Here is a 13,654-nt window from a genome sequence, read left to right on the forward strand (position 1 = left end):
TTACTGCTACATACAAATGTTTCTTTGCCAACCTCTTTAGACCATAGCACTAAAACATCACTACATGGAAATGATGGTCATAGCACAGGAGAAGAGGTTCTTACAGCTTCCTGACCTCAGCAACAACTTCAGAAATACATGATCAGTTACTAAGTTATGGGAAGACTGAACTATTTCTTAATATCTTTCCAAAGCTGGGGAAGAGAAAGAAGCACATATGTACAAAGAGAATGGGCAATCAAAGGTTGTTCTTTAGTGTAGTTTATCAAAGAGAGCATGTGTGAATTACAATGAAATTCAAACTTTGTTACAGTTTCATGTAAAAACATCCTGCCCTAGGTTCCTGTCTGCCACAAGACTCTTGGCAATTTCTTGGAATGCTGAGAAAACTACATTTGTAATGATTTTAAAAGCTAGAAAACAAATTAGTGCTTTTCAATTAAGTGGTTGATTTACAGCATCTGCTTTAAGAAAATATTTCAGATGACTAAAGAACTGAAGCCTGAGTCTTGTCTCAGCAACATGCAGGTCTAGCTAGTGTGTTTGGGTCATCCCATCCAAGGTTACTGCATGCTGCTGGGTGCTGATCCTAACTGCTAACAGTTCAGCTCCGTCACATCACCAGTCCTCCACATGTGGAGTCAGGACACAGGAGAAGCACTGTACATGGACCTGTGACGGATGCTCTCCACCTCTGCGGGGTATAAGTGTTGGCTTTTGTGATCTCTTCGCTGCCAGCCTCATGGGTAGAAAGCTGAGATTGTGAGTCTGGCTGTGTTAGTGCCATCTCCTGGACAAGAGGGAGAGAAAACATCTGTGAAATCTGATAGGAAGTATATATATTTACTATGTATTAATGTCTTTTGCAAAAAGGGGTCTGTTTCCTATCCACATCAGAGAAGTGTTTAGCCCCTAGAGTGTAGGGGCTGGTCATTTTTCTGAGTGAAATGGAGAGTATTAGGCAGGTAGTGTTTCCAGGTATCAGGAAAACAAGTTTCTCCATTAACAATATTTACAGCCTTGTGACTCTGCAAACTTCACACAGGTCCCCTTGTTCCTGCAGTTAAAGTCAAGAGACATGAAATAAAGAGTGACCCAACTCCCCTGGGGTTTGAAGGTATGAGTATTTCCATCCTGCATGAAAACCTGTTTGGCAATCTTTTGATATTATTCACTGAATTCACATCTCATCACTGCTGGCAGACGACACTGGAGTCCGTTAGGGGTTTGGTGTCAGGTTATCTGTTTAACTGCGATAAACACAGCTTTGTCACCCCCTTGCCTGTCCCCTGCACTCATGTTATATTTACCAACTTTCACCTAGGGATGGGCCTAAGTTAAAACTCCCATTCTCTGCCTGTTTTGGGAAGTTATGCTCTAGACTGTCATCTGGATCTGGATTTTCTGCCTGGCTTCTACCTCGCTGCGTAGAGTGCAGCAGCAGGGAGCCAAGGGGCTACTTTTCACCTTCACCTGCAGTCTGGCCGCTTGCATCCCTCTTCCCTTGCTAGTGTCTATACCTAATAAGAGGAGCAGGAGCCATGCGCATGAAGACTAGAGAAGAGGCTAGACTGTGCATTAATATCCATTTAAGGTGCAGTGTTTCATTTCAGCCAAGCAGAATTTCCACCTATTCGTTGCAGCAGATTAATCAATTACTGTTTAATAAACAGTTTCAAAGAGTTAAACTAGGAAGTTACTCCCCAGCCACTGGAAGATCACCAGCTTCCATTGTCAGCTTTCTCCTTTACATGAGCATTTGCCAGAGCACATTGCCTTGTGGGGGCACAAGCAGTCAGGTACCCCTGCTGGAGGACAGGGAGGAGAGACGTGTAGGCTGAGGAATCCTTTCTTAGGGTTGTGTTGCTCTGCACAAAACCTTGGTAGAAAGGGCAGGTGCCAGGTCAGTGATGGAATCAGTGACATATCAGAGCTATCTCCTATGTCACTCCCAGCAGAAGAGGAAACTGGAACAGAAAGGTTGGAAGAAACAATTCAGAGACAGCAGAGAAAATAGTAGTTTTGCTGTTTGCAGAATATTTCCTTTTGCCAGTGACCCCTGGCACTACATTTGGAATCATTCTGGAATCCAGCACCAGAGTTTCCCAAACTGGTGTTTATACCTCACTTCCCTCACTGACAGATACCATGTGGCCACAGAGGTAGGTGGTATTTCAAGGTGCAAGTACTATCCATAGGATAGAGCTAAGTTGATCCTCACTGGTTAAAAACATGGTCTTACTGCACAACATGTCTCACCAGACTGAGTTTCTTTAAGTAGGAAACAATGAACATTATCATCCCTTTACCAGAAGTTATTGCTGCTATTATAAGGTCTCTGACAGAGTTAATAACGCAAAGGATTTGATGTACTTAGATAAAAAGTTCCCCTACAAAATTGCGTTGCATTCATCAAGAGTGAAATAATTCATTTCTGGCTGGGAAGAAGAGCCTCCCTGGTCCCCTTTCATTGCTGTATGGATGGGCATCAAAACCATATACCATCACCTACAGAATGATTTGAAATGCTGCAAGGAAAATATGTTAAAAATGCATAAGGAAGCTGTAGTGAAATAGAACACTGCACTGTTCACCCAGCAATCATTTTCCTTAATTAACATCAACATTTCTGTTTGATTCATTTGGCTGTTCTCTGTCCTTCTCAGACTTACCTTTTTTCTGTGGAATGCTACTGTCTTTTCACTCATTTGTGCTGGTCATGTGTCTCCTCTTATAACTGTTGGACCCCAGTCCACCTGTTTGTTAAAAAGACTACCAGTTGCAAAGGTGATACAAGAATTCACTTTGTACTGGTTGTCTGGTCACTATTTCACCTTGAAGACACAAATTGTACTTCCTGTCACAGATGCTTTTGAGAACACCATATTGGCCCAGACTAAATGTAATACCGGTTCTACCACGAGACCCGTACCTAGATCTGCTTCACAGACAGGTAAACAAAATTAAAACATTTATCATCTCAATTTGAGAGTGCAATATAAATTTATTATAATATTTGCTCTCTTTAAATTAAAGAGATTTTTCTCTTTTAATGAACGTTATTTCCTGTGAAAGCAATGAAAGAGCAAGCTTAGATCACTAGCAGGTATAGAAACAATGTCCCAGATTCTGGTTTTCTGTAAGTCAGGCACAGCTGAAAATAATTCTTTTAATTGATGTTGGAGAGCTCAGAATTTGATCTGTGTTATTTTATAGCTTGAATTAAGTACATAAAAGTCAGACTATTTCTTAATCTCTGAAATTTGAATAGCAATTTGTATGGAAGAGGAAGGCTGATGCATGTATTTGTAAGGAATCCTTGCTATTTAGGTTTCTGCCTTGGATGCTTTCTACAAATGACAGTGGCAAAAGATTACTGAAGTTTTGTGTAAGGGGGAAGGTGGATGTCTTTTTCTTTTGGTGTTTGTAGCCCAACATGTGAATTTGAACTGGAATTGCTGTAGCAGTTTAAAGCTAATTAGCATCAATGTATTCCTGTACATTTAGACAGTTGCTAGTATTTTGCTGGTGTGATTCAACTGATACAGAATATGGGGTCCAGTTCTATATGCTGCATGGTCTGTAATTGAAATTGCCTCTTCTGCCTCAAAACTCTGTTGGTATAGACGTTGGCAGGGATACTCACAACCCAGCACATGAATGCCATGTCAGATGCTAGGTTACACCTTGAAAAGTATGGATGACCTTACCATACCTGTAGGGTTATAACTGGGGATGCTGCTCTGGTGGAAGAAGGTCACTGTCTCTCTTGTAACTGAATTGCAGTGGTCAGGGCAGTCACAGCCCCTGTGTACCAGGAGGGAGGAGAAGGGGCTGCAGAACTGCGTGACCCCGTGTTGCACCAACCAGTCCCTGTAGTAGGGAGGATGTGCATGGGGAGGGATTAAATAAATCAATTAATCTATTTCTCCCAGATCAGGTTGCTTTTCTGTTTACTGTCTGAACTGCCTGGCTTGGGTTTTGTATTTTCTCAGGCCAGGTTTTGATGTGGGTTTTGAGTGCTGGATTATGCATAATCCCACTGCATGAGCTTCTGTCTCCGTGCCTTATTGTCAGAGCACTGCTTTGCCTTGTCGAGAGCAATGGCCCACAGGCTGTAAAGAACTTGATTCAGCATCTGCTCAGCCCAGGTCCCTGCGAATCAGCTAATGCACAGCAGGTACATTAAGTAGGAAGGCATGTAGTGATTTGGTGGACTCCATTCTGCTTGTATATGTCAGGGCTGCAGAAACCCTTGGTAGATGCAAGGTCTGATTCCTTCTAGCTGGACTGTAGTCATCCCCATCAGAAAAGGGACAGGCATCAAGTGTGAAGGAAAGTGTAGATCATGACTGCCATGTGTACAGAAGAGGCTGAGTTACTTTTCCATCGTGGGAGCTTCAGGCAGGCAGGTCTTATAAGGCTCAGCCTGAATTTCCATTGGGACACATCCTCTGGGCATGCCTTTGCAGGTGTAGAGACTGGCTGTTGTGCTTGGGCTGGAAATCTCTCATTAAGTCCCTTCCACTGGGCTGAGGTGGTTTTGGGTACAAATAATGCAATAAGACTGCTAACAGCAGAAATATTAATGAGAACTTCTTTACCCACCACTAAGGTCTTATTGTCTTTGTGCCTTGTTTACTCTGTCCCTTCCCTGCAGCTCCAGCCTGCTCCAGGCTATAGTATTGTAAGTTGCTCAGGTGGTAATATCACCTTGGGGTGAGATAGAGTTAAGAAGTCAACTAAAATTCAATGGCTTCGGACTTCAATTTAGAGATAAACGTGGAGGTAAGCTGGAAACTGAATGAGCATGGCGTTCTGAAAATCATGTCAGCAAAAGTTATCATTTGCTACAGCACTCACTCCGCAGAAATATTAGTGGTCCTTGCTTTTTGTACGTCCTGAACCGAAGAGATTTAGCAATGCTAAACACTCAAGGTATTGATGGGCATCAATGTGGCCACACAGTCTGCCCTCCCACAAATGACAGCAAGTGCTACAGGCTTTTAGAGACAGCATAATGGCTGCAATGTAATTTTTATGGCAAAATGAGGGAACAAGCTGTAAAAAGGTACAAGCAATTCAGTAAGTGGAATAGTGGGAAGTGAACCTGTGACAATTATTTTTAAAAGACTGAATTTGAAAGAAGCTAATGACTGATAGCTAACTCTTTTTGTTTTATCTCCTTTGAAAAGGTTGGCCCAGCAGACAAATGCCATCTCTAGACACATTTGAAGATTTCGAAGCCATCCCCTCCAGCACAGATGAACTCTCCAACTCTTCCGACCTGGAGGAAGAGACCAACCCTAACAATGTAATTCCTGTTTCAAATTACGCTGCCCTGTCCCAGTGCAACCTCCTTTTCTCTAAAGATCACAATTTAACCTGCAAAGTTTAGGTTCATATCAGCCTTAAATTAATGGATGTGTTGGAATACAGAAGATGGGTGTTGGGAGATTATTCCAAGACTATTTTGTTGATAAGGATCAGGACCATAAAAAGTCACCCTTACTTGTAAGCTGTAGCTTTACCTGTTAGAAAAGTGAGGGAAAACTCTGAGCCTTTAAAAAAGTAATTTCAGACTTTTCCAGAAAACTTAACCTGGTGTCACAAACCCAATTTATATATCAGAATAGTGTCTGTCCGGTTAATTCTAAAGCCTGAATGCACAGCACAGTTCGGTCCTAAGTTTGAATAATATTTAACTTGGGCAGGATAAAAGGAATAAAAAGTGACACAATTCCCTACAGAAGAAATCTCTGCCAACTTGAAATGCCTAATTCAGTATTTAACTAAATTTGCTCTCTCTTGCACAGTGTTCTTTCATCCATAGTGACTGTATTACTGGTGCATTGTTTCATCATTTTTTTAGGGGACCAATCTTTTTCGGGTAGAAGGCAGTTTTGACAGCTGTTTCCCGGATTCTCTTACACTCGAGGATGGAGATTTAGTGCAGTTTGTGCAGGAAGGAGAGAACGGTCAATGGTAAGTCAGCAGAGAGACAGAATTTGACAGATAGAACTGCCATAACCTCCTGGAAAAGATGGAAAATATTCAGAAGAATGTCAAAGCCTCTTCAAAATCAATCCAAATCCACTCACCCCATTGACCACAATGTGAAAGAGGCAGTGGGAGGCATGAACATACAACAAGCTTTGGTTAATTCCACCTGGTTGGCTTTCATCCCAAATGCTTGTGACATGAGGCTTAAGAGGACAGAAGTTTGCATAAAGGAAATGGAGGGGAATATTTGGGCTTTTGACACCTTCCAGCCAGAAGGACAGCTGTCAAAGGCAGCATGCTCCCATAGGAGACATCAATAAAATTCCCATGCCTTCCATCGAGCTACAGCAGTGAACCAGAAAGCCTTTTTACCCCCAAAGGCTTAAATATAAGACGTGATTGACAAAGTGGAATGACTCTGGCCACCTTGCGCTCATGTACATTTTGGTGTATTTATTCTCTCTTGCTGACAAGTGAGTGTTAGGAACAGACCTGGCTGGATATCTGAAATCTCCTTCTGTGGGTAATTTGGAGGAAGAAGGTCTGATCTCCTTGAAACAGCTATGCAGTCAGACCTTTCACTCAGAACTGACATGCAGCTGAGATGGGAGCAAGTCCCATAGGGTGAAGTGAAATAAATCCATCCACCCTGCATGGTATTTACAGCAAGGGGGGTGGACAATATGAAAGATTCATTTTCTTTGGCTCTGAATTTGGCCCATGGTCTCAAACACAGGCCAAGGCCACTGCTTCCTTGTCGCACAGTCTGCTTGCAAGTGAGCTTCATCTGGGATTCTGGGTCACCATCTGAGACTGCTGAAACTTAGTCACCAGTTACCTGTAGGACTGACTGCTGAGTCCTCTGTCTTCTTCCTTAGTTTAGGAAATAGCAGCCCAACATGCACCTCTAAGAAACACAACCCAGGGAAAGGAAATGTAGGGAAATTCACTGACTCTTCTCTGAATTTCAGGTTAGTGAAGAAACTGGTCTCTGAGAAAAGTGAGTGGGTTCCTTCCAGTATATTGCAGCCAGCAGAGGGGGACAGTAACAACATAATTAAGAACAGCAATGCAGGTAATAGAGGACGTGTTACTGGCATTTAAATTTATTTTTTTCATACTAAAAAAGGATATGATAAAAAAGGATGTGATAAAGAGTGCATTTTCTGTATTGAAGTACTCGGCCTGAGTGTCTGTCTGTGCTGCAGTCTCTGGTGACACAGCTGAGTTAGCCTGAAATTTGGTGCCGTGGATGTCAGAGCTAGTTAGGCACAGCAGCTTACCTTGGCATGGTTTAATTGTTTTCCCCTTCCTAGGCAGAACTTGAATCCCCCACCAAACTCCTGTGGCTGCCAGTACACAGGCTGGCTACTTTACAGCTAGCCCAAGTGTGTCATATGACAGGGTGTGTTGTAACTGCAGGATAGCTTTCATCCAGACACAGGTAGCGTTTGAATTTAGATCAGCATCAGGGATGTGGTTCTGGTCTAGGTTTGAAAACATTAAAGTCTCATGAACCATTGGTGCTTTCATCATATTTCACTGCTGGCTCCAAAGGCTGGAGGAAGGGCTGCTCTGGCGAGATTTCAGCCAAATCAGCACTAAAAGTCATCCTTTCTTCAGCTTTGGTTCTGACCTAACACCCAAACAGGTTGCACTGGAAAAGCTGAATCTCAGTAGATCTGCAGATCAAAGGTTTACAATTTTAGATTAATTTTTGCCCATCCTTAAATATAATTTACCAAAATGTGTCCTGCTTTTATTCTGGTAACAGAAGAAAGCAAAATCTGCCACAGCCATTCTCTGGGGACCTGCGATAGAGAGCTACCAGCATTTTATTCTGAGTTACTGGTTTCTTTCGATTTTTTTTTTTTTTTGGGGGGGTCAGTTTGTTAAAATGGAGAAAGATCTTTATGAAAGTTAACCAGGATTCTTTGCTGTGGTTTAAAGGGAGTTTGGTAACTGCTGCTCCTTCTCCTCCACAGCAGGTCAGTTCTGTCTTCACCTCAGTGCCTAACTATGGCTCTCATTTCTTTGGCATGTCTACTGCTTCAAAAGAAAAATAAAGCCACACACACATTACAGTTAGTTACATGCCAAAAGAGCCTCCCTTGCCTTTAATGAAGGAATTAAGTGAGCAGTCGAATTGTGATTATTTATTTTTTACTTTATTTCAGGCTTTTAACAATGAACATCAAGACTGTAGATGGGAAATCCTTTAGACGTGTTGTAGTGACAATGCCCGTGTCCTCCTTTTCAGACATGTACAACGATTCCTGCAGTACAGCCTCAGTAGAGTCAGACACCAAGGAGAGCGAGGTGGCCAAAACCTTCCCAGCAGAACAGAGGGCTGGCAGCTGAACAGCAGGACCAGCCTTCCTCAGGACCCCATCCATCTCTATTTATTTTGGGTGGACACTGGATCAAAGTTGCCTTTCTCACAAGCTCTGAGGTTCATAATTCACTATAACTTTATCAGCATGAACAGATGAGAACTGTGCTGTCCACCTGGCAAGCTGGGAAAAACAAACTTGAAAGGAACATTAAACATCCAGAAAGCATCAAAACCCACCTTCAGTATTAGAGGAGAAAAATGCTTCTCGCATTGATTATCAAACTGGTTCAGAAGATGTGGCCTAAATTAGGTCAACAGCAGAGCTGAAGAGTTACTATGCACGCACCTTTTGGCAACTTTGCTTGAACACCGAGTCACTGCAGAGGGACACATGCATGGTTATGAGTTCTTGCTCTACCATGGGGGTCGCCTGGAGGTTTTTCCATTTGCTTGCCTCTGGCTGTGCCTTCGCCGTCCTCCTTAATTCCAGCTGATACATCAGAAACGTGCCCTTTTTGCTGATGGTCAACACCAAAACCATCCCATTTTAGGGTGGTTGTGGAAAGGAAGCTCCTGACTTGGACCATCCGAGAGGCTTCACGCAGCAATGATGTAACTACTTTTGTCATGGCACAGTGAACGACCTGCTGCGTACAGCATTATGTTGGAATGATGCAGATGGCAACTCCTGGCTATGAGGTGGAGGTGCAGGGCTTAGCAGGGAAGCAAAGATGTGTGACAGCTACTGTGACAAACAACATTTTGAACTCTTTTTACAATACAAGTCATTCCTCTGCTCCCTCTGCAGTCTGTGGTTGCTGGATCACAATCCTTTGCATTTGGTGCCGAGAATTCAATTGAATGCCATTTAATGTCATATGTTTGAGTAGACTGCATGCTTTCTTTGTGTGCTGGGCTATGGAGTAGATACATTTCATCCCCCATTTGGAATATACTTAAGCATTGCAAATAGGCAGTGAGCATTAGATGCTCCAATGAGTGGATAAAGTGTTGTTGTTAAATACTTCTTTCCAGGACATTTGATTAAAGGACTGTACCAAATCTCTGCCACATAAGGATGCAGTATATAATATAAAGTGATTACAGATGTTATTATTCCTATACAAGCCATTAGCTCATTTAGAGCAGCTGTTAAGGCATGAAGGCATTTTCATGGTGATTAGGTCTTAGGTCCCACAAAAGCTGCTAATACTATAGTAAAGATAAGTATTAACTAAGGGTTGCAAACAGGCAAAGATCAGCCTGGTGAAAATGACCCTAGAAGCTCAAGAGTGAGTGACTGGCTTTCACTATTAGGGATTTTTTGTTTAACCCTGAGACTAGTGGTGCTCTATGTAAATAACGAAGGGCACGAAAGCACTAAAAATGGAGATGAAGCAAAACCAAAACCCACCCTTTAGTAACCGAGCCTCTGAGCAAAATAGTAGGAGTCTGTATCATTTCTGCTATCATCTTTGCAGGGACCCAAGTGTTTTTCTTTGTGTCTCAGTGGAGGCTGGCATTGCAAGTATCTTAGTGTGTGAGTCAGGACAGCTGTGAAGCAGGTAGAAAGTCCCATTCAAGAAAAAGCCTTGGAGAAGGTAAAGGCTTATTCAGATTTTGTTTGCCTGTGAAGGCTTGTTGGTTAATTATGAGTTGCACTGTGGTGGTTAATTCCCATGTTTCTTCTAACCTTCAATATCTACGCTCTGTGATGTCTGACATTTTCCGTTCATGACTGAAGGACCTGAGAGTTCTGTACCTTTTTGGAAGCTAATTTTGTCCTACAGAGATAAAAGTTTGTCTCTTTTGTGCTGGTCATTTACCTTAAAAATGACACGTAGGCTCTCAGGAACATGAATCCTCTTCGTCTGCTGTAGTTATGAGCATCTTGAAGGAAGAATTGGTTCTTTTCAGTCCCCTAAGGAAATATGCAGTGATGTTTTCTTGTAGTGCAATTATTTTATCCTCTCCCTAAAGTGAGTTAATTTTGGTTTCTGTATTACTTTCAGTAATTTTTGCACTGCCTGATAAAAGTGCTTCTGTCTACCCCTGCCCTAAGCATAGGAGAGGAAAGGGGGAGGGAGCTCTGATTGCACATAAATAAATATAGTAAGCTTTTGTGTGTGTGTGTGAGATGGAGAGAGATGGGGAAGGGTTACCCTGGGTATACGAAACTGCCAAAACTAGGATTTGTGACATGGCGGACAGATGGAAAGATGCAAACCTGCACTTTGGAGTTTCTTTGGAGGAATCTCATTCTAACAGTGAAATGGCAGTGGGAAGTATCTGTTTGAACTGAAGATGGAAAATCAGGTATTGTCAGTCCATTTCCTATCTCTGCTGGGTGCAGGGTGACAGTGTGCTAGTCCTATATCCCCCGGTGCCTCGATACCTTCCTGTAAAATGGGAGCTATGGGATTTTCCACGTGTCAAATTCCGATGCTAAATTTTAGAATGTATGCAAAAATTGGGGACCCTCCAGAGAAGAGCAAAACATTCAAGTCCATATGTCCTGCTGTGCCCTCCATGAGTGTCAGTGGTGGCATCCTGTGGGGCAGTCTAGAGCTGGAGCAGGGAAGAGGATTGCTGCAGAAGTGTCTCCTCTCTCCCAGCTCACCATCTCGTCATGACAACTGCAAGGTATGGGCTGGATTATAACAATTCTCCTCCCTGCTTTGCCTTTAAAAACAATATTTTATTTATTTTTTTTCCCCAAGATCTCATGTTTTATCCTGTTGGACCAAAGTTTGAGTCACTCCTGCACCATGAATGTCCTGAGGAGGACAAGTAACTCACTGCCCCGTGGCTGCATGCAGCAGTGGCACAGCACTTCGGTCTCAGCAGTCTTTGGGAGCTGATTGTATCACAGCCACCCTCGGACACTACTGAACCTGAGCAGGGAGCCCACAACCATTAATTATGTCTTTAACTTTCCTGCAATGCTGGTGAGCCAAAGGCAGCTACCTGTTTCTCTTTCCATGTTCCAAACTCGACCCTACTGCAACATTTGCAGCTGCTGCTGGGGAGTGACCTGGGCCCTTTGCCTGCTTGGTGCCTGCGGTGCAAATGTCAGTGAGATGGTGCCGCACTGCTGGGCTGGCTTTTCTAAAGAATGAGGTTCAATGACAGATCAGGCTGCTGACAAGTCTGAGAGCAGCCAACAAGAAGTAACCTTCTGGCTTTGCTGACAGGACAAAATGGGGTTTGATGACTTTTTTTTTTTTAATAGTACACAGGCTAGTCTTTTAATTAGTGTGTTTCTGGCAAGCAAGGTGATAATTAAGGGAATGAATCTTCATGTACAGTCTAGAATATGATTTGGTAATGTCCAGCAAGACTAATGTGTACGTTAAGTATACTTACTCTGTACGTAGGTCTTTGACACCATCATTTTTAGGTAGATGGACTTAAAAATCATAGTTTTCAAATATGGATTTTATTTCAGTGTTGTTTGGAGATTATATAGTGACCAGAAAGTCATTTAAAAGTAATGGTTGCTACTAAGGTTCAGTTCTAGAAGATACAAGATCCAAGGTAAATCTATGCTGTGACCAGCAAGTCCGTGCCAGCTGCCTGGCTGTTCTCTCTGGGTCCGGACTAGTGAGACCTGCCCTCCAGGCTGAGGTTTTGACTTGGATCTCCTCCCTCTGCTCTGCTGCTGTCTTCTGTGAAACTTGCAGAAACTTCACATCCTCAGAACTCTGCCCTCTACTCAGTCAGGTGTAGTTGGGCAACAGACTCCTTCCTTACTGACGGTAATCACAAACAGATAGAGAGGCAGTTGCCATGATATGCAAGTTTTGGTTTTAGTAAACCAGGCTAAAATGTAATCAGGCCTGATCCTCTCCTCTCACGTCTAACCCCACTGGGTGGAGAATTAGACCAATGGTCGTTGTCTTGATCATAAATGGCTGCGGCCAAACCACGTCTGAACACTGGCTTTTCTTGCCAGTGACAACAAAGCTGTGCGTGTGTCTTATATTCTGGTTGTGTATGTGATGAAAAGCCATTTTATTATCCATAAGTTTCTTAGACTCTTGAGATTTCAAACAGGATTGGGTATGAGAATGGCCATGTGCTTCCTTTCCAAAAATACTCAAAGCCTGACTTCAAATATATATATATGATTAGAAATATATAAGAATAATAAGAAAAAAGAGCCAAATTGTGTATTTCTTCTTGCAGCTGGAGCTGAAATAGCTGCTAAGATTTCCTCTTCCCCAGCTGAGAATTGGTACAGTTTGTTTTTCTTACATATTTTCCATGGTGTTGATAATGATGTATTTGTATATTGTGACTGATGAGAGATAATCAGACAGGAAAAGAGCACAGAATTACCTGTCCTTTTTTTCCAGTCAAGACAGAATGTATGAATTTATTACAAGAAAAAAGTGTGCAAATGAACTTCCTGTAATTAGGCCATCCTCACCTGTGTAGAACCACACTTTGAAATTTATAAAAATCATAACTAGTACAAAACATTGTGGTTGATGTCTCTATATGAAGTAACAAGTCAAATGAGCTTTCTTTCTATTCAGAATAAATAAGTATCAGTAAAGGCACATCACGACAGCTGAAAAAAATCCACACATCTGTCCGATATAACTTTATTTGTCCAACACCTGTGTCACAAAAGGCACAGTGTTTTTCTCCTTTACCTATCTCCCTTAGTGGTGTTCCTGAATCCCTGGGACTCTGAAGAGTTCAAAGGTTCACACAGACAGTTGAGAGTTGAGCATGCTAATGCTGCAGCCATAAGGCAAGGAAGTTGTAGGATAACTTTATTATAGTTAATCCCAAGATATCTGCATACCTTTGGCTACCAGTGGTTTTTAGGGAGTGTTAATTGACCCAAATGCAAGTTGTGGATCAAGGGCGAGCAGGTAAAAATGAGAATGTAGAAACACAATGCACATAGAGAGAGCAAAATAAATTGGAACTAATTTCAGCTGATATCCAGATTTCTGCGGGCAAACTTAACCTCATTTGAGTTTTCAAGTCATTGGCCTTATCATGTTACTGCAGTGCAATACTGGTATGAGAAAATGAAGAATTAGGACCACACCAGATCCCAGGTGTGGGGCTTCCTTTGTTCCCCCCACCCCGAGCAGGCCCCATGGCAAAGGCCCAGGGCTGGAAATCCAGCCACACACGTGAGCCGGTGTAACGCTCTCCTCTTGCAGATCTCCGGTGTGCAGCTACGCGTGCCAGGACCTGCCTGTACAGCTCCCGTCCCAGCTTGGCGTGGTTTGCAGGAGGCACTTCACGGGACATGGGTAGGGCGTTGCTATTTGCTGAGGAGTGTGTTTGGGT

The 13,654-nt window shown here is 42.7% G+C and overlaps 1 protein-coding gene across 16 annotated transcripts in view; it reads left to right on the plus strand.

Annotated features, from left to right (window-relative positions):
- Positions 1-12,820, plus strand: part of MCF2L2 (MCF.2 cell line derived transforming sequence-like 2) — a 187,689-nt gene extending 174,869 nt beyond the window's left edge. For 6 of the 16 annotated variants that reach the window (XM_069792609.1, XM_069792607.1, XM_069792606.1 and 3 more), the window contains 6 exons: positions 1,046-1,117; positions 2,867-2,953; positions 5,196-5,314; positions 5,873-5,985; positions 6,975-7,078; positions 8,264-12,820. In XM_069792609.1, the coding sequence (XP_069648710.1) occupies positions 1,046-1,117; positions 2,867-2,953; positions 5,196-5,314; positions 5,873-5,985; positions 6,975-7,078; positions 8,264-8,364 (596 nt within the window). In that variant the 3' untranslated portion in view covers positions 8,365-12,820. Of the gene's footprint in view, positions 1-1,045; positions 1,118-2,866; positions 2,954-5,195; positions 5,315-5,872; positions 5,986-6,974; positions 7,079-8,180 lie in introns of all 16 variants that reach the window. The other 10 variants (XM_069792608.1, XM_069792614.1, XM_069792610.1 and 7 more) reach the window with 7 other exon arrangements.
- Positions 12,821-13,654: the final 834 nt, after the last annotated feature.

This window comes from Haliaeetus albicilla, chromosome 9 (genome assembly GCF_947461875.1).
Source record: "Haliaeetus albicilla chromosome 9, bHalAlb1.1, whole genome shotgun sequence".
In the NCBI taxonomy this organism is placed as follows: domain Eukaryota; kingdom Metazoa; phylum Chordata; class Aves; order Accipitriformes; family Accipitridae; genus Haliaeetus; species Haliaeetus albicilla.